The sequence below is a fragment of the Phaethon lepturus genome, unplaced genomic scaffold (assembly GCF_000687285.1).
Source record: "Phaethon lepturus isolate BGI_N335 unplaced genomic scaffold, ASM68728v1 scaffold1910, whole genome shotgun sequence".
Classification (NCBI taxonomy): Eukaryota; Metazoa; Chordata; class Aves; order Phaethontiformes; family Phaethontidae; genus Phaethon; species Phaethon lepturus.
The window spans coordinates 15,686-36,272 of NW_010509607.1; the positions used below are offsets into that span (position 1 = coordinate 15,686).

The window sequence follows — 20,587 nt, forward strand, 5'->3', positions numbered from 1 at the left end:
GTCCAGCTCAGCTAGAGGCCAGTTTTTAGCACTGTCCAGTCCCTGATGCCTGGGAGGACAACTCCTTTCTGAACCCCATACGCAGAAACTGAGAGCTGTGGGTTTGACACTAATCACAGCCTTCCTGCAGAGCTGCAGATGCTGTGAAGGTGCTGCAGGCAGTCTTGTTCCTTCTGTGGCCCGGGACAGAAGGGATGAACAGAAAGTTTCACAGGTGCCCAGATATCAGGGAAGACCAACAGAACCACTCAGCCCCAACCCTCTATGTCCCATCTATGTGAAGACCTTCTTCCTGAAGGTCATTTTTTGTCAAATTATCTGCTCTCATCTTAAAGATCCTAAACCACAGGGTGTCTATCCAGTCCACCGTTTTGATATTCGGTTTCCCTCACACTTAGGAATTTATGTTTTACTTCAGACTGCATTTGTCTAACTTCATCTTCTAATTGCTGCACTGTCTTACACTGGGGGCCTGGGTTCCCACCACGCTATAAGCCTTCACATTATCAGATGTCTTTTCTACATCGAAGTCCCTACACACAGGCAGTGCCACTGGAGGTTTCCATTGCAAATTGGATGTTAGTGAGGAGGTAGAAGGACAGTATGCGACAATAGGGCTTGAACACATATGCTCCCTAGCATTACTGGGCAAGGACTAAAGCTTTTTAGAGTGATCCCAGGAAACTCAGTGTATCGTCAAGAGTGTTTTTTTACCCTGTTCCTCCCCTGTAGCCCAGCCACAGGCTTCTCCCATTGTTTATAAAGCTCCATATCTGCTGGAGAATGGAGATCTCTGCTTCCATTTTCTTAAGTGTTGCATCCTGACCACAGGCGTTTCAGCAGTCAGGACTGCCTTTCTGCATGCCAGTCAGCCAGTTTGGCTCCTGAATTGAACTTTTTGGAGTTCAACAACGACAACAAAAAATTTAAAGGCCTGTGCCAAGTCTCAGAAATAGGAAAACTATCATTTGGATGCTAAAGAATAAAACCCATGTGTCTTAAAAAAAACACGTCCAAGCCCACGCTGGCAAACCTTGAGCAGCCGTTCTGCAGACGAAAGGAGACAGTCTGTCACTGATAGAAGGCTATGGCGTCTTTTCCCTGCTGATTCCCTTGGTGACTAAAAGAAAAAATGTCACTTTTACAGCTGCATGTGAATGGCTTTATGCTCTGCATCAGAGACACAGACAAGTTGCATAAAATACTATCAAGCCATCTATTAACTATGGGTTCACTTTTTTGTTCTGAGAGTAAACGGCCTACACTGGCATCAAGAAAATATAGGCAAGAATCATCTTTATAGCACACAATAACTACCCTGAGGCTTTGTGCATGTGCTAGTTACTCCCTGTCATACATGCTGTACAAAACTGCTGTCATCCACATTCGGAGTTCGGTGGGGTTTTTGTAGGCACATAAAAGTTTCTGTAGCATCTCCCTACACTGGATAAACAAGTAACAAACCCAGGGTAAAACATTTACTTGTACACTTTTAGTACTGCTTTAATTGCCCTGTGTCGCATGCTGCCTACCTGCGCAACCCTGCGGCTTTTTTGCGTGGCCACGCGATGCTGAAGTATGGACGAGTTCGTCTGGCTGCCAAGCCCAGAAACAGCAGGGTTCCCCAGCTGACCTCAGCTGCTGCTCTAACCACTAACGAAAGAGGCTGTCTCCCAATCTCGTTTCATTTTATATTAGCCTAATTACCAAAGCCAGGTAAAAATACTGGCTCGGGAGGAAAGTGCGTTTGTGAAATTTAGCTTTATTTCTGTTCCTGGAGCGCTGACTAAGTTTTGGAAAAAAATTTTCAAGTAAGTTTACTTCCTTTTCTTTGCTCACACCGGACTGGTGTGAGTAAGCTGGGAGTAAGCAGAGGTGTAACGTGTCCCTGCTGCTGCCGCCCAGGCAGGCAGCCACATTCGGCTCTAGCTGTTGCTTTTGGGTGGTCTTTGAGGTGAAACCCAAACACAGCCTTGCATCTGTGTCTCAACGGGGCTTGTAACTGCAAGATTTTTCGATTTCTCTCCCTATATATATATAAAAACACAGACAGCATGTATTTATGTATAAATATACTATTATATGTGTATATGTGCATGTATATGTGTATGTATCTGTCTATACAGGGTGCATTCAGGATAGGATACGCTGTCTAAAATGTTGGTTTCCTGCTTCTCTTCTACTGTTTCTAGGCACAGCCTGTCAAGACGATGACAGTCACTTATTCCAGCAAAGTAGCAAATGCCACTTTCTTTGGATTTCACAGATTACTCCTGAAGTGGAAAGGCAGCATCTACAAATTGCTGTACAGAGAATTTATTGTATTTGCTACTCTTTACACAGCGATAAGTGTATTATACAGGTACACTCTCTCCAATTCACATCTCATTAAATGTTATACTGAAGTTCTGCACTTCGTAGCGTTAGACTGATGAAGGATGGTTGGGGGAGGAGGTTACCGTATAATTATTGTCTTTCCCTTGGACCTTTTCTAGTATCTTTTCCTTTCCACATTTACTTTAATGTTCCAGACAAAGCATATAGGATATATATAATATACTGTCTATCATATTCAGCTGATTCTACTTTCAGCCCAGAGCTGAGCAACCGTCCTACTGAAGTTAGGCTAAACAAACACCCATAGCTAGCCCATGTTATATAGCTTTTACATTCTGATGTCAAGTTGGCGGCAGCGAGCGTGCTTCTCTGCTTTAAATGACAAGTATAGACCTTTCGTTCTACTTGCAGAACTGTGTCTTCAGTTGCTCAATTGCAATTTCTCCAACAACCCTGAAAGGTAATAATTTGAGGGCCAGGTTAGTCAGGAAAAGCAGTTTTGCTTAAAGCTAGGATGGCATGGCAAACTTTATTTTTAAGTTTGCAGAGGGCCACGCAAAACTGCGTGGAAACCAGACGTGGGTATTATTTCTGTGTCACCCAGCTGCTGGGAGGGTCACATTAGAGAGAAGGGTGCTTCTTCCCCCAAGCTTGTGAATTAAACACCCATATGAGAGATGCAGTGCATCAATTAGTACCGTGAAACTTTTAATTGGTGAAGTACACCACACAGAAGTATCAAAATCATGATTCAGCTCTTACCTTGATCTGTAATTAGACCTCAGTGTTTGCTTTTTATGTGAAGCAAGGAGAGAATGGGCTTCAGTTTGTCTGTGATTAATCACTAATTTTCCAAAATGGTCAGTAATCTATACCTGTAAATTCAGAAAGAAAATTACAGCATTAATGTGTAAAGAAATACCAGAGTCTCACATTTATTGAAATTAATCTAGTTTTACTGAAATTTAGGCAACTGAAGACCGTGGTAAATACACCACGAAAAGCTTTCTATGTGCGCTGCAGGTTTTATTGCACGATTGTAAGCAAAACACACCAAATATTTGTCATGTGTTCCTTTTATATGAAATCAAAGAATAACTAATACCCATCTATACAAATAAAACAACTGTTTATATTTAAGCTTGTTGTATTTCATCAGATATCTTTCTCCATGGACAGAAGCTGCCGTACTCCACTCATTTTCTATCATCTGGTGAATATTTCCCTCTGCAAAATAAATACAGTTCTGTTTTTAATCAAAAACTTCGTAGGACTAAGAGTAAAAAAACTGCTGTGACAACGTAGCATTTTCAAATGAGAACAATTAGAGATTGGTAACCTTTTGCAGCTCAAGCCAACCTGAGCATTTTTATTGAGTAGCCCTCTGCAAAAGGAGAGCAAGGTCTACCTGCGGGCTTACGGCTTACTATCATCATCGGTCTGTATGAGACAGCAAGCTCGTTCTCCAGGTGTATTGATCCTAATTAGTAGTGCCAGTCAAATTAGTCATGAGAAAACTGCAAAGACCAGGGAATAATATTGTCTTTGCCTCCAGCTTCTTTATTACATGCCAAAAGCGTTCAGCACTTTACCTCTAAGAATTCGCTTAAAGACATTAGCCAGGGTTGCTCCCGATTGCACCCACCTGGCTATTTATACGTATTTGCACTTTGTAGTTAGTGCCAGAATATTATGAAAGGACAGATATATTTTATTTTTGCTGCAGGTTTTTTCTTACAGGTAGCCAGAAACGGTTCTTTGAAAAATTATCAATTTACTGTGACAAATACGCTGAACAAATCCCGGTAACTTTTGTGCTTGGTAAGTACCAGTTACATGTGAAGTTCTTCTCCAATGCTGTCTCTGTTCAGGCATTTTGTGAATGTCCGTGCGCGGAGGCATTTCAGAGCTGAGGGGCGTACGGGAGGTTAGAGGCTCACAGTGGAGTCGTCAGCTTCCAGCAGGTCTCCTGAAATTTGAGTCGCTTTTGTGATGTCAACATTTATGCTCATGTTCTTAATGCACCAACAAAGAAGTCACGTTTCCATATGTGTATATATATAGTGCCCACTATAACCAATGTATTGTGCCTGATCTTTCAAAGCACTACATCTGCTCAGTGTTTACTACAGAAGAGGAAATTTGGAAGTTCATGAGTGTGAAATACTCACCCGGAACAGGCCATTAAGTTGCAGTGTCTATTCAATAACAAGCCTTGATCGCATCCTGCTTTTTTTGGCGTGACTTACTGCATTTATTCTGGGAAATGTAGCAGCTTAGTGATACAAATATCACTTTACAAACTACATCAAAGTAACCTAAACAGATATCCTGATAGGCACTGGACTTTTTTTTTCTTTTCTCCTTCTAACCCCCAGGTTTCTACGTTACTTTGGTGGTGAATCGCTGGTGGAACCAGTTTGTGAACTTGCCGTGGCCAGATCGACTGATGTTCCTCATCTCTAGCTGTGTCCAGGGCAGAGATGAATACGGGCGCTTGCTGAGGAGGACTCTCATGCGTTACGTGAATTTAACATCTCTGCTGATCTTTCGCTCCGTGAGCACAGCCGTGTACAAAAGGTTTCCCACCATGGACCACGTGGTAGGAGCAGGTACTGCCCCCCAAAACGTCTTTCCTTTCCCCCAGAGGTGGGGGCACAGGGATGGAAGAAACCAGACTCATTTTTTTTTTTCCCCTTGGGCCCCATGTGTCCCTCAAACTAACCCATGACAAAGCTACCACGTTTTTGTCAGTGGCTTAAAGGTCGTGCCCTTAATGCTCTTAAAGGCTTCATCTAGCGACACTGTAGAAATCGAAGGAGTTTGAGGTTCCGTGGGGCTCTGCTCTCAGACAGCACGGAGGCAACAGGCACATGGAGCGGGTACCACATTCTTCACAGCGTGAAGCATAGTGTGGTTGCGCTGTCGTATGATGCGGTGGGTGACTTGTTACGTGGCATTGCCTCAGCGTCTGGGATGTAACTTTGTCTCGTGTATCAGAGACTGATCTCTGCAGGCACTTCACAAGTACAGCTTTATCTCAATTTTAAGTAGATTGCATTTTAATTAGATTGCACATTGTAAAGGTTGTGATATACTTGAAAAAAACCCAGCTCCAAGGGATTTTTCTTTAAATTTACAACCTTACCTTAAGCTTAGTTTTTCAACGATAAACGTACTAACTATTAAGTCTGTCTTTACTTTCTGTTTGTTTTAATAACACAGTGAGTATGATGATGGGGAAGAGTTCAATCGTGTAAGACTTCGCTTGTCTGCGAAGGACTGACCTGAGTCTTTAAAGGCAAGGTGTGATGCCGTGCCTTCTGACTGGCGTGGTCAGTGCCAGGGGTAGGACACCAGCGCAGAGATGTGGGCATCTGTTTCAAATAGGAGAAGTCATACATTTTTTACCGAATGTCTTGCATATCTTAAAATTATTCCTTTGGCAGAGATTAGTAAGTGAAGTTGTAACAAGTTAAAATATGCAGCGTGTATATACATATACACATTTCAAATATGCGTGAGAAGCTTTGGATATTAAAAAAAACCCAGGCAAAATACAGAATGCACTGATATTACAGACAAAAATCATTTATGTTGGATTCAGTTGGATTTCAAAGTTCTCTTCCTTGTGCTGTTCAACAAAACTGTTTACCTGAGCCTGTGAGAGGTCAAGGAAGCTTTTGTCACTCTCCCAGCAATCTGCTTCTAGTACGTACTGGAAAATTACAACATTTCCAGCAAGCTAATCCAGCTCTGCCTCCCTATTGCTAAAGACAATCTGTTCCGAAAGAGACAAAACGTTGCAGTGTTGCACAAAAATTGTAGACTGGAAAACATTTTTTTTTTTTCTACAGTGGAAAATATTCTACTATAAACTGTATAACTAAGTATTGACAGTGTAGTCAGCTCTGTGGATTTCAGTACTTGTTCTGTAGGTTTTAATGCATATTGTGCCACAGAATTTTTGTTGATGTAGTACTGAGAACTTGAGGGTATATTTTGTTCCTATTAACATCCAGTGATTAAGATAGTACTCTGCAGTTATCCCCTCCCTAGCTCCCTACGGCATTACATATAAGACTGCATGGGAGTGCAACATTTAATATGAATGTGAGTGGCAGAATCTGATATTTACAGCGTGGTCATCGTTGAAATAACTTGTGCCAGTTTTGCATTTCACTATCAAACCGAGCACATCCACAGCGTAACTATTGCTATACATTCCCCTTTTCAGCAAATGAACTGCTTAAATTCATAGATTTTACATCTGAGAACAGCATTAAGATAATCTAGTCTGACTCATCCGTAACACAAGGCATAAAAGCTTACTCGCAACATCCTTCATCATGTTGCAATTTCTGACTGAGCTATAATACCTTCTAGGAATATAACCAGACCTAATTTAAAATTCAGCTGAGGAGAATGGAAACTCCACCACATCCTATGTGAACTGACATTCGCAATGGAGAACTTGCTGTTGAAAAGTGAAATTTTATTCTCAGCCTGAAATTGCACAGAGTCATCTTCTAGTCACTGGATTTTGTAATGGGTTTGGGTTTTCCTTTTCTAGTTAGATGAAAACACCATTTTCTCTCAAATACCAGAGTGCATAAAGGTTTGAATAAACTTAGGAGCTTCACATTCTTTAGTCTCTCCCTCCAAGGTATGGTCTGCGGTGCTGAATGTTCCTCCTAATTCTTTTCTAAACTCTTCTTCATGGAGAATGTAGGCACCAGATGCATGTAGATTCATGACATTATGATGCTGAGTACAGTGGCATGTATGCCGTAAGCGTCAAATGCCTAGCAGCAGTCCTGAGTGTACCAATCCTGTTGGCTGGAAGACGCAAGAGGGAATTTGGATGCTCAAGAACTTGAGTCTTAAAAAACAGGAGTAATGGGTCAGCAGCTGGGCAGAGAGCAGCCCAAAACAGCTGATAGGAAATGCTGAAGAGAAACATGAGGCTGAGCCCAGCGACGTACCTATGGATGGCTAAAGTTCACCGTCCCAAACCCTCAGCTGGAATGAAGTACCTAAATTAGTTCTTTCCCACATAACACAGAAGCAGAAAGTGAAACTTTTATCTACTTGACTATAGCGAGCGCACTCAGATGTGGGAGATGGCTACAGTTCAGTTTCTTCTTCTCTAACCACTAGCCTTCAAAGTATTTGGCATGGGTGCCCTGAACCAGTCTTGTCTCAAACAATTCAGTTTTGATGGGAGAACTGAATACTCTTCGAATCACTTGAAGGAGAGCACGAGTGACTTTTTCCAGCCAGGCTTGTGTTCTCATCAGTAATTTCCCATGAGATCACTTTGGCTGACACTGTTCACATTAGTGTCCTTTGATTCTTTATTGATTGCCTCCCATGTCAAGCTTCTCATGCTTTCACAAGGATTCAGTGCCCTGTCATTCCTTGGATAATCCTTTTCAAGATCTTGGCACAGTATTTGCCAAATAGTTCCAGTTTTCTGGAGTTGCTCCAGTCTGCTAGTGCTTGTCAAAACCAGCGTTCTTGTTCAGAGAGTTCCTCAGTGAATTCTATGAATACTCTTGAATAAAAATGGTATGAGCATATTTAGAAACCATGTAATTTTAATAACTGAGGTTTGATATCCTCCCCTGTATTTGATGGAATGCAAAGTGTTTCTTTACTGCTGCAATAACAGCAAGTGGTTCTGAACTGCATGTTGTTTGTATTGCCATAACCTTCACCAGCAGTAAGAGCAATCCAGAATTGTTTAATATTGTCTATGGTAAGAATACTAGCCATTATTAATATTCATCAAAGAAAATATTTAATTAATATAAACATGAACAGTTTGACTTTAAAAATAATGACAACTGGAATGTTATTGTTAAAAGAACAAGGCTTTGTTGAGCTTTTCTGAACAAAAAGATGCCCAGTTTCAGTGGAGAACTGAAATGATCCTTGGAGCTTTGCTGTTCTTCATGACCCCCTCAGGCTGTGTCCTTCCAGAAAATGACTTCCCGGAGCCTCTCAAGGGATTTGCATCCAGTTTTTACTCCAGACTCTCAATTTTCTGATATTCTGGCTGTCTGTTTCAGCCTGATAGAAACATCTTTTCCCATCCTACAATGAGCAGGCTGTCCAGCCAAAAATCAAAGGCAGCCTGAAAGGCTGACTTTGGGGAGTCAGGAGTCATGACTAGCAGGTCAATTTGTGTGGTTCTGTGATTATTTCATGAGAGCTGGCTGCAAACTTCCCAGGGACCTTTTAAAAGCTACATTATTCTGTCCTCAAATTCCAGGATACTGCAGAAGTACTGTGTCTTGCTGCTGAACTTTCCCTCTTCCACAGAGTTTTCTGTCCTCTCCTTGCATTCTTTCTCGGTAGTTGTAGTATTTCCTACCTCCGGTGTTGACTTGCTGCAACTGTACAACAGTGGCATTTTCCTCAATAACAGAATATTTTACAAGGTCACCTTGTGTAACAAATCTCCTCTTACCTTATTCACATTTTTATACAAAACACAACTATGTTTGTGGTTGGGGTTTTTTTCTGCTTCATGTATCATTAGCGATGTCAGTAACAACAGGCCGATTCTTGGTTTCTAGTTGGAAACTAGAAAAAAAATCCCATCTATTCTTAATTCCCTTATTGAATTTTTAGCACTCAAACTTGTAATACAAACAAACAAACTCAAACTCAAACAGCACTCAAAGTAAGTGGCTGAGCCACTTCTTTTGGGGCTGCGATGTTACTGACTTTGTCCCGTTTCAGAGCTAATGTCCACACAACAAAAGAAGCCTTATACCCACCCTGGTAGGTGACACACACACCTGAGCATATGCTGAGATCCCCCAAACCTGAAGATGGCTCCAATCCCAGAAAATCCAAGATTTGGGCTCAGGAAAATGTGAAGCCCCCCTCATGAATTTTCTGAGGTGGTTTTTCTCGCAGGCTGGGTGGAAGGAGGACAGCAGAGCAGAGCTTTCTCACCCGCAAAGCCCAAAGGGGTGGAGGTGGTGCTCCAAAACCCCGCTACCCCGTGGCAGTCCCAGGCAGCGAGCTGCTCCGGCGCAGGTTTTGTCCCACGCGGCGCTGGCTCCCTTGCAGCCTGACCTTGGACTTGCTCGCAGCAGGGGAAAGCCGGGCTCCACAAGGCCAGGAGGACTCTGCGGGAAACTTAACACCTTCCCAGCAGCCCGGCGAGGCAATTTGCCAGGCAGAGAGCAGCTCCAGCCTGCGGCCCCGCAGCACGTTCATCCGGCCCGGTGTCCCGCTGGCAGCGGGAGTTCTGCGCACGAGTCCTTTGCCATCTCTTTGCGCGCCTTCGTAACCCCAAAGAAGACCTGGGACGCAACCTGGCAGGGAAATGTCTCGCGGGCAGAAGGCAGGCTCTCTGTCGGGCTCTGTGTCGTGCGTGCGCTTGTATCCTCTGCCGGTTGCTTACCGCTTTGCAGATTTAGCAACCAGTTATCAGAATCGTAAGGTCGCGTAACTGCCCTTGTAGCGTACGCTGAGATGCTGCTAAAAGCCATCATTGCTGAAAAGCGATAGTTTCTTGACTGAGATATCCAGTTCCTTATTCTTCTGAAAGTAGAATATGAAACCAGAGAGTAATCTGTACAATTCTTAGTGTTATATGTATCTACAATATGTCAGCGGTCAGACATGAGAACACAGTGGCAGCAAATTATTGCTGATATTGGTCAAGAGGGATTTTGCGTAGGCAGCTCTTGCAACATGAAGTTGTTTCAAGCAAGATCTATCCTGGCAAAAAAACCGCAAATATAAAAAGCAGGAGGCTACTAAGATTATAAATAGTGTTTTGCATAGTTCTATGCAAATATCACATAAAGAGATTCAAACATATTAAAAATTTATATCAGTAGCACTAAAAGCACAAAATAAATCAAGGTTTTTTTGGGGGGGTAAACAGGTTTTATGACAAGATACGAAAGAAAAATTTTTGATGACCTTAAATCTCCCCATCTGAAATACTGGGTTCCATTTGTCTGGTTTGGAAATTTGGCAACGAAGGCACGAAAAGAAGGAAGAATTCGAGACAGTGTAGATCTGCAGACACTGATGAACGTAAGTAGAAAAAGTAAATCTACAGAAAACTAATCTGAAATTGCTATGTGGTAGCTTTTCACTTAAGAAATTTGATTCAGTGTGCACAGCTTTCCAGTGTCATCTAAATGATCTTACTTAGGATTTATACCACTTTTCTCTGTGTACCGATGTACACTCAAGCACACACAGCACCAGGTTGCTGGGATTGTATCTATATGACAAAGAAGGTATTAACTGAAGCAACAAATAGATGAGTAAAAAATTATCGTAACATCACTGTAAATTCATACTTGTTCCATTGCTGCAGGGGAAAAAAAAAAGAGAATAATTTCACATTTTGAAGATTTTAATATCAGTTTCAGGGAAGACAAACTCCCTGAATATTTCATTAAGTGATCACACATCCTTTTTGTGATATTCTTTTTCATGTATCACTAGACTGTGGATAAGATAGAAACAAAAGATAATTTGTGAAGAAATACGTAACGTATTAATCATTCCAACTTCATAAACTAAGTGAATATTCAAATGTGACAATGGGGTGCTGGATATAGTTGTGGTATCAATTTATATATACTTCACTTCCATATCTCCCTGCCCTTTTATATGTGCAAAAATGAACTGAAACAAAATATTTATAATTTAGAATTGAACTCCATGTAATTTTAGTTTGTCGGGGTTTGTTTTTTCTTTTTTTTTTTTTTTTTCCTTTTAGGAGATGAATAAGTACCGGTCTTGGTGTAGTCTTTTGTTTGGTTATGACTGGGTTGGAATTCCACTGGTCTACACCCAGGTACTGAGCTGTTATCCTTTACAAAGTTCAAAATACAATTTCCATAAAAGGGGACTTTGGTGCAAAATGTCTGTAGACTTGACCAGCGTCTCCAAGCTGCTGAGCACTCATTGACTCCCATGGGGTTGTGGATGCCTGGCTAACTACTTACGTCATATTTAACACGGAGATGTTTTGAAGGCGTTGCATAATTTGGGAGAGGGGAGGGAAGCACTGAAATGCTTTTATGTTTCCTGGGTCTTCTTCCTGGCCATAATTATGGCAGTGGCCTCTCTATTTGTAGTACATCCCTACAGATTTGTAAATTATATGGCAAAAGGCAGGCAGAGGCCTTTGGGTAGGCATTGCCTTATGCATAAGATTGTATTATGGCATGATTTCAATTAAGTTTTCTTCTTTGCAGGTTGTTACTCTTGCAGTCTATACTTTTTTCTTTGCCTGCCTGATAGGGCGCCAATTTTTGGATACTGATCAAGGGTATCAGGGACATGACTTAGACCTTTACATTCCAGTCTTCACACTGTTACAGTTCTTCTTCTACGCAGGATGGCTGAAGGTAAACTAGCTTTCTGGAAAGGTCATGGGGGAACCCTCCACGGAGGGGCTGGTGAAGGTGTCAGAGCTGAACTTCGGGTGTCAGATTTGTGGCACACTGTAAAATCACCAGGATTAATGGAGTTACACCAAAGCTGAATTCAGACCGAAGTGTCCTGTGATCGTCAAGAAACATCATGCAATACATTTTTAATTCCATCTGACAGATCTTACAGTCAGAAACAGTCAGGAACCTGAAAGAGCTTATTTTAGTAGGACCAGTGCAGCCACAACTCCCCGAGGAAGTATTACTCCAGCAAAATCTAGTCCCAGGACATGCACTATAAAATGACAGGTGAAAGGTAGAAAAAAACCAAACATCTTTCTCACATTCTGCTGTGCGATGGGGAAATCCTGCCGCAGATCTGGCATGGGCTGAAAGGGACTGAATCGTACTTTCTACTTGTGATCAAAGCCAGCCTTTAGTATCTGCTGTTAACCAGACACGGGCAGTTCCAGAGGGCTATCAAACAGCGACAGCTAATATTGGCTACAACCCTACCACATAAAAACATTCATTAAAAAGAAGAGTTATAGAAGGAATTAGATGCTACCCATCAGCCCGTTGATGCCTGCTCAGTTAACATATCACGATCAACCTGGTAGTTGAGTATTTAAGCCGTGATTCTCTCCTCTGCAGCAACTATCGAGGTAGACTAACTGGAAAAAAGTTTCAAATAAAAAGCAAATTGGTACATTAGGGTTTATGTGCATTAAGATTTCCTTCGGGGATTATTAATCATGGCTGGAAACTTAGAGCTAACTTTTCTGTTAGGATATAAATTACACAAAATTGGCCCGTTTTAGAGGCCCCTTCCCACAGCCAACTCCAAACAGCGGAGTAGAGGAGGCAGCACACCGAGCTGGTGGATCGCAGGGGATGGTAAAGGGCCTGCAGGGCAAGCTCCTCTAGTCCTGTGTCCTAGGAAAATGGGGTGGGAAGGGGGGAAAAGGGGTTTGCAGCGAAGGGGCCAGCCCGGAGAGGAGCGGGAGAGAGAGGAGGGGAGGCTGGCAGGGCACGGGGAGCGCGTGGCTCCTGCAGAAACCCACTCAAGGAAGGAACGTGGTACGTGGGGTCAGCTCTCTTGTTGCTAAATCACCTCTTTGGTTTCAATTTGGTTATGCCACCAGCTTAATGACATTTTACGTTTCATAGCTTGTGAGATAGATACCCTCAAGCCTTAAAGCCTGATCTTTTTAAAGAAATATCTTTTTTCTTTTTTAAAGGTAAGTTGTCAAAAACGCATTTACGTCCTTGGACCCCTGCCTTTTAACTCAGGCAGTACAGTGAATATTAGTCGAACCCCCGCAGCTGAGATCTCTTTTGCCGCTACTTTTTTGTTCGTTTTGGGAGGTGTTGGCTCCCTCAGCCTCCATGTGCTTCTGGCGCCCGGCGGTGTTTGTATTCATTAGCCACGTCAGTGGATGCACGTGGCGGCAACATAAGGGGTTTTTTATCACATGCTTACACCACGGTTTATGCGAGGCTTTATCTCTAGGCAATGTCTTCCAGGGTTTTACTAGAGGGTTACAAAACTATATGCTGTTCCTCTTGACCTCCCTGCCGATGCTCCCAAAGCGGAGAATGGTTTCCCCTTCATCAGCACCCAAGGCTGTCAGCAGCAGCTCTTCCAGTCAGGCTCAGGGCTTCCAGCCGACTCCTGGCTACGGCAGGTACGAGATGCCATTGTAACTGAAAAATCTTCTGCATAAGGAAATAAAAGGGAGGAGAAGCAGTTTTAAAAGGCAAATTTAATATTGACGGTGCTCCCTGAGACCGGAGGTTTGTCCGAACCTGCAGTGCCCCTGAGTCAGGATATTTCTGGCTTGAAGGTTACAGCCGGGTTCATGCTGAGTGCGTTGGGCTTTGGCTGCCAGGCTGCAGAAAGGCCCCTGACTTCCAGTAACTTGTCAATTCCTCAGGAACGATGGCGAAACTGAGCTCATTCCTTGGCCTCGGGCCTGGTTTGTTATACCTACAATACAGGGGCAAAGTTTCCTGTCACGTGAGACACCTCTAAATCCCCATTTTCATTATGGGGATAGACAGACAGTCCAAACACAGGGCTTAGTTGTCCAGCATTACGTTCCTCTATGGAGAATTAAGTCGTGTCTCATGTGCCAGGACCAGGTCAGCCAAGCAAAAGGCCACTGCTGCTGTTCCCTCTGTCCCAGCCCTCCTCCCTTTTTTGAGCTCATGTGACAGGTTTTGCAGTAGATTTTTGGGCTGTGATCCCCCGGTTTACGCCGAGCTGAGCCAGTGTCTTCCCTGGAGAGCTGCAACGCAGTCTGCGTCCTGGCTCATTCCTGTTGCAGCACCTCCTTAGCTATACCCAAAATTTAATGCCACGGGCCAGGCCAAGGAGTGTGAGCAGAGTTGTCCCCTGTCTCCTTTTCGTTCCTCCTGCCTTACGGGTGTTTTTGTCGTGTTAGTCTGCTCAACACTTCATTTGTTGTCTTCCACTACTGGCCTGGGAAGCGCTGGCCAAGGAGAGTCAGCAAGTGCTTACCCGCTGGTACAACCTAGAGGCACATAGGAGTAAGTAGCCAGGGAGTGACTGCCTTACTGTTATAAGTTATTTAGATCATAGCCACCCAGAGCAAGGTTCATGAGCAGGGCTGTTTGTTTAATCATAGTCGCTTCACCCATATCCACGTTAAACTGAAGACCTGGCCACTGCTCCTGTGCATGACCCTGGTGACCACCAGGAAGGCTTGGAAGGGTCAGCAAGAACATGATCAGCTTCAAAACTGGGGCTTAAAAGGACAAGCAGAGGGAGAAAAGCATGAAGGGTTGAGGATATTTAACCTCAGTGTAGCAAGGAGCCGCGAAATAGAGAAGCAGCCTGAATTTCCTAAAACTTTTTCTTTTTTTCCTATTTCATCTTTTTTTTTCTCCCCCAGCAGCTATGATTTTCTCCCCTCAATGTACTTTGGTGATCATGGGGATGGGGGGGCAGCCTCTGGTTGTTTTTCCATTTATTTATTCCTTTGAGGGGGCAGGACCAGATAAGGCTCTGGGCAGCTGGAGAGGTTTCCCTTCCCAGCCCTAACAGACTAAGGTACCACAGCACAAAGGTGCCTGAGCTCACTGTTTGGTTGTCTTCTCCACAGGACGAGCTTCTCCCCTGCCGTTCTAATCACTTCATGTACAGAAACCCAAAAGAGCAGGCTGAACTGAAGAACAAACTCAGATCCTGTCTCTTGGCTTTGGCTAGCATGATGCGCGGCATCCATTTGAGTCAAGTCTTTTGGTGGGCTGGTTTTTCCTGAAAAGCTTCAGAGGGATGCCATCAGCATCACTCCCAATAAAGAAACAAGGGCTGAGGCTGAGCTAGAGAGATGAGCTGTACTCCCTCCGGCAGACTGCAGCTGCAGGACTCGGCAATACTGACCCAACGGGCTGGCGGAGTATCGTAGACCATAATGCAATAACAGAGCCTCTAGCTGCTAAACCATTCATTTAAATCAGCCCAAGACAACACTAAGGAAAGGTAATGACTATCTTATGTGACAATTACCATGGCCCAGACATGTCTCAATTCCCAGTGGGCCAGCACCGACGGTCATGACTGACAGCACCAACAAGGCACCAAGATATGAATCTATAGGGAAAGCGAGCGGTTCCTTCGCTAGGCTGGCAAAACCATCCCGCGGGAGCTCATGCCATGATTGCAAGTGACAGGCAGGGAGAGAGAGAAAGATCAGATCCTATTTTCTCTGCAGCAGCAGTCCTGACGTGGCATGCCAACCTCTATTCCCTGTCTCATTTTCCTTTCAGGTCGCTGAACAACTTATTAATCCATTTGGAGAAGATGATGATGATTTTGAAACTAACTGGTGCATCGATAGAAATTTACAGGTTGCTGTTGTTATTTCTCCTTCCAGCTTTACTGTACCATAGGTTATCATTACATTTAACCCTATTTCTTATATCGCGGTACAAATTAAGGGCAACAAGTGTCATCAAAACAAATTCTTTCCCTGAAGGTGTATCTACAGCTATGATCCCCAGATTTTATTTTTACGAGTTAATGCATCCTGATTTAGGTATTTGGCATTTCTTGATGCCTGACTAAATGTGCAAACAACTGACCTCAAACCATAAACTCACTTTGTGCCTGGAAAAACACGTAATGTGGGTCAATCCTGCAAAATCCAAAAGCCTTCTATTTGCTGATGTTTTGCTGATCTAAATGTCTAGAGATTAAAATATTGTGTATGAATCTTTCTTTTAAAGAAAAAAATTGCAGTAAATATATCAAAAAGACCAAGACTAGTAAACAGGGCCCATACCATGACACAGGTTGTGATGCTGATGCCCACAGCAGCATCTGTGGTCAGCGCAGAAGCCAGTGTCCTCAGAGGCAGGAGCTATGAGATGGCTAGGGTACAGATTTATTGCAGTTACCCCGAGTTCCCAAACAGCCCCCATCTGTCATGCCATGGAGAAGCCCAAAGACATGAGGAGGTCTTAGGGCACCTGCTGCTCCCCTTGCAGGTAGAGCCAAGCATAGGGCTGAGCTGCTGCTGGACCCCATGTCTGCTGGGGATCACAGAGGCTTCAAAGAAGACCCCAGGTGTTAGAGGGAGCAAGGGCAGGGCAAGAAAACCAGCATATTAAGCAAAGCAAGCAATGCAGCTATGCGCAGGAGTGGGAAGGGTCTTCACGCTGCCAAAGATGCTCTCTGGTTTAACACCACTTCAGGGTACTCATGCTACGGTGCCGCAGAACCCTTTGTATACAATTTATTGGAAGGCCCCAGAATGGGATGGTCACGTACTGGGTTCGGCATGTGTTAAAATGTGGATGAAGCCTATCAGAAACCTTCTCGACCTGTGGACATTTTAAGGAGCGCAATTAACGCTCTACACAGTCTTCCTCTAGCACGTAGAGCACATGTGCATTTAACTACAGCATATGTGAGGAAAGGACTTCAATCTGAAGCAAATATCTTGGCAGCATAGAAGTCACAAGTTACAATAAAATTTATGCTTTCTTGAGTATAGGAGGGTGTAGGGGGTATATTTTATAATACTGAGTCTCTTCCCAGTGCCCAGGCCAGCGTACACAGCTTACTTTAAAGGGTTTCTGAAAGGCACGTTGACCCAGGGAGTACAAAGCAGATTATTTCGTACACTGTACTACATTGAAAGTGACATGTTTTATACCAAAAAAACCCTAAGGTCTCGCTTCTGGCGGTGGACGAGATGCACATGAACTTACCAAGGATGGAGAAAGATATTTACTGGAACGATTCCTCCGCCCGGCCGCCCTACACAAAAGCAGCTGCCGATTACTGTATTCCTTCATTCCTTGGATCGACTATTGAAATGGGGTGAGTGGCACTAAGGGTCCTTAATGCCATCAGGAAGATCACCGCCTCTCCAGCCCACGTTGATTGACAGAGAGCCAGCGCAGGGCCGCGGGCTGCGCCGATACTGTGAGCGGGGAAGATGGAGATGGGAAATGATGTTAGGAGGGAGCAGACAGGCTGGTGTTGGTGGGGTCATGGCTCCAGTGGTCCATGCGCTCACGCGAATTGTGCACCCCTTGCTTGAACTGTGTAATTAATAAAAAGAGCATGTTTGCAGGGAGGGTTTGTTGATAGTCTCTGAGCGCAGGATGGCACCTGAAGACAACGACTGACTTTTCTTAATAATTTTTTATTTACTACGGCTTCTTCATACACCCCCCAGTTAGCAAAATAGCTATTCCTTTGCTGGTTTTGTTAGCAGATGATAGCTAAAATCAGTCCAGATCTCTGTGAAGATAAACAAGAAACGTATGACATTTCATTGACTAATAATCTAGGCATAGAAGTTGGAGTGATCGGATTTTGTGAGGGGATAAAGGAGTTTTTGCATAGATCAACACAAGAACCACCCTTATAAAGGAATGTTGAGAGGATATAGGATTGTCCTGTGTTGTCAGGATCTATATGAGAAATCAGTGACAGGCCAGTCAGCTTAGAAGTTGTTGAGTTTAAACACTCGTGACATGCTGTAATATAGAACAGGTCAGTAAGTGTAAATACCACCGTGTCTGAATAAATACCAGGGTAAGTAGACATTTTTATCTGAAAATCTTTTTTAAAAATTTATAGTAGCCTTTTTTTAACTTTAAAACTTATCTCAAGACGTTTTCAATTTTTCCAAAATTTTCTAGCCTTTATCAAAATAAAATGTGCTTAATTTTTTGCTTCAGTTGGCTTGGAAATTGGTGTTTTCTCATTTTTATTCCACTTATTTTTTAAATTTTTTGCATGAATTCTACTACAAAGAACAATGGTTTATATGAGTTCCTTTTATCATACACAGCATTTTCAGAATTTATATCCTTCTGGAAAAAGTATAAAATGTCAAAACAAAAAAAGTAAAGAAGTAAAAAAGTAAAGAAGAAAAACTCATGGAATATAATTTGTTTTACTGCAATTGCTAGGGGGGAAAAGTGGCAAAGAAGAAACATTATTAAGTCCACAAACAATTTTTTAATAAGATGCACCTCACACAAAAAATGAAGGGGGGGAAGTGAATGAAAAATAGCTCCATGTTAGCCCCTGTGAAATGCAAACAGCTCTGATGTGTTTTTTATTGTTTATTTTCTCCTCTGAACTGCTTATCTGTTAATCTCTCAAAAAAAGATCGGGTAGTTCTTATGCAGACTTCAAAAACAAGGTCTAAAGATTCATCCAAGTCCAAAGCAAATATATAAAACATAAAACTCGAGCCCAAATCCAGAGTCTTCTCAAGCCAACTTCCTCAGAAATCCCTCTGTTCCTCCAGGTTAGCGTTGCCTCCCTGTGCTCCTCACCTTAAATTTGGCCTAAGCCCCTTCGCCATCCTTGCCCTTAGGACAGGCAACTGGGCCGGTTTGACTCGTCTTCTGGGGTGCACCGAGTCAGTAACGTGTGCTGAATTGCCTGGCAGACAAGGCAATAGTCCTTCTCATGAGCCACGGAGGCTGGGCAGGAGAAGGGTGCCAGGTACAGGTGGGACTTTCAGAGACACTGCTGTGCCCCAGAAGTAAGTGAGATTTGGCCACCTGAGCCATTCCAACACTTTTTTGAAACTGTCGCACTCTGCTTCCATGAGCAGCTTTTTCACTGTTGTTATTTTTGCCCAAAGGAGTCTCCTGAAAAAATATCTACAGCACTGGGCAGGGTTTCTTTCTCCTCTTTCCCCACAATCCTACCTACGTGGAGCTGCTGCAGAGGGCTGCAGCCCAAACATGAAACAGGGCCAGGTACCTGGATGCCCTCCCAGCCTGGTCCTCAGGAGAAGAGACACCTGGACGTGGAGAGTTTTCTGGGTGATCTGGCTGGTCCAAAGGCACAGGCACTATTTCCTGGCATCCTCACCCCTTTTTCACCCCTTCCATGCCCTTCCCTGGGGACACACTAGGGCTTTGGTTCCTGATATGTGCATGTAGACCCCATGCTTCCCATATGTAAGTGACACCTACTACCTGGCTTTATTTGGCAGGCTGGCTGATACCGAATTCCTCTATGGGGAAGAGTGGCCCTGGGAAGAGGAGAAACATCGAAGACAACGTTCAGTGCTGAGAAGAGTCAAGAGATTTCTCAGCGTCCATGAGGGCCCTTCATCCCCGGCTCACCGGCGCTACAGTCGGCAAACAAGTGAGAATTCAGTGTTTTTCCCAGCAGATGAAAAAGGGCACATCAGACGGTTGCAAGAAATGCACACAAGAGGGAGACACTCCACCTCGAGCTTCAAGAAGAAACATGAAGGAGTTGACAGAAGTAACAGACTTCATAGTAGCAGAGATCTGGGACCCATAACGGAAACCTCAAGGAACGAGGCACAGTTTGGCGACAGTGATACCTCATCTGAGACAAACAAGCCAGTTCCTGAGGTCATCATCTCTGAAGCCGAGGAGAAAGCACCTGATGTACTGGGCAAACAAGATCTGCAAACTGCAAGCATGCCAGAAGACAAGCTCCAAAGGAGCTTAACTGAATCAAATGTGACTCTTCTGGACCATCCTTTTTTTCCCCCAGAAATCACTACATACCTCCCAGGCTCTGAGGTGCATCAGTCACTTCCTACTGTGATAGGGGAGCCCAAACATGAACCCCACGGTAGTAACATAGCCGGTTTCATAACAGATCATGAGAGAAACCTTCAGCGATGGAGTTTACCCAGCTTCCATAGCCATAGTACAGTGTCAAATGCTGATGCTGCACCACCTTTAACAGATTCTGGGACAATTTCACAGCAAAGGACCTTCAGTGATGGAAAAAATGTTACTTCTTCTGCTGCTCCAGAGACATTTGAGATGCAGCACTTATGGGAAAACCTCGATAGTAAAGAAACAGCCATAGTAGAATTTTCTAATGAGAAAAGTGAAAGAAAACTTTGACCATGCTTCCCTTGGGTTTGATTGAACTCCTTGTCTTCTCTTGAAAGTGATTCTCACACAGATTTGCTGAAAGTGCAGAAAGGCAGACACAAGGCTCAGACGAGTCTTGAGCAAGGTCCAACAGAGGATTTGGGCACGGAAATAGCAGGCATTGTGGTGACATGCTTTAAGCCACTTGGTCAGTGGCTTGAAATCTGTGATCTTGTGGGGAAAACATTTATGGGGAGAACTGGGAGCATCAGGAGTTGATGCAAACCAGCAGTGCGCACAGCAGTGAGCTGTGTAGGCTCACCTAGAGGAAACACTAAGGTTATCAGAAGACCAGAGGTGGCCCTGTCCACTTTGGATCCAGCCTGAACATCGCCACCTTTGGCCACTCCTTCAGATTAAGGTCCATGACATCCTTGTAAGTCTCACCAAAAATTTTGGTT

The 20,587-nt window shown here is 43.7% G+C and overlaps 1 protein-coding gene across 1 annotated transcript; it reads left to right on the top strand.

Moving 5' to 3' along the window:
• The first annotated feature begins 2,210 nt into the window (after positions 1-2,210).
• Positions 2,211-20,156, top strand: BEST3 (bestrophin 3). The gene is made up of 9 exons (XM_010285056.1): positions 2,211-2,362; positions 4,064-4,158; positions 4,716-4,949; positions 10,250-10,404; positions 11,102-11,179; positions 11,583-11,735; positions 15,555-15,635; positions 16,961-17,112; positions 19,259-20,156. Exons 1-9 carry the CDS (start codon positions 2,211-2,213, stop codon positions 20,154-20,156), a joined length of 1,998 nt encoding a protein of 665 aa, XP_010283358.1.
• The last annotated feature ends 431 nt before the right edge of the window (positions 20,157-20,587 follow it).

Excerpts from the sequence above, each read along its gene's own strand:
- BEST3 (XM_010285056.1), top strand. The coding sequence starts at position 2,211 with ATGACAGTCACTTATTCCAGCAAAGTAGCAAATGCCACTTTCTTTGGA. Across the intron at positions 4,950-10,249 it reads GGACCACGTGGTAGGAGCAG|GTTTTATGACAAGATACGAA; the intron begins GTACTGCCCCCC and ends GGGGGTAAACAG. Across the intron at positions 17,113-19,258 it reads GGATCGACTATTGAAATGGG|GCTGGCTGATACCGAATTCC; the intron begins GTGAGTGGCACT and ends TTTATTTGGCAG.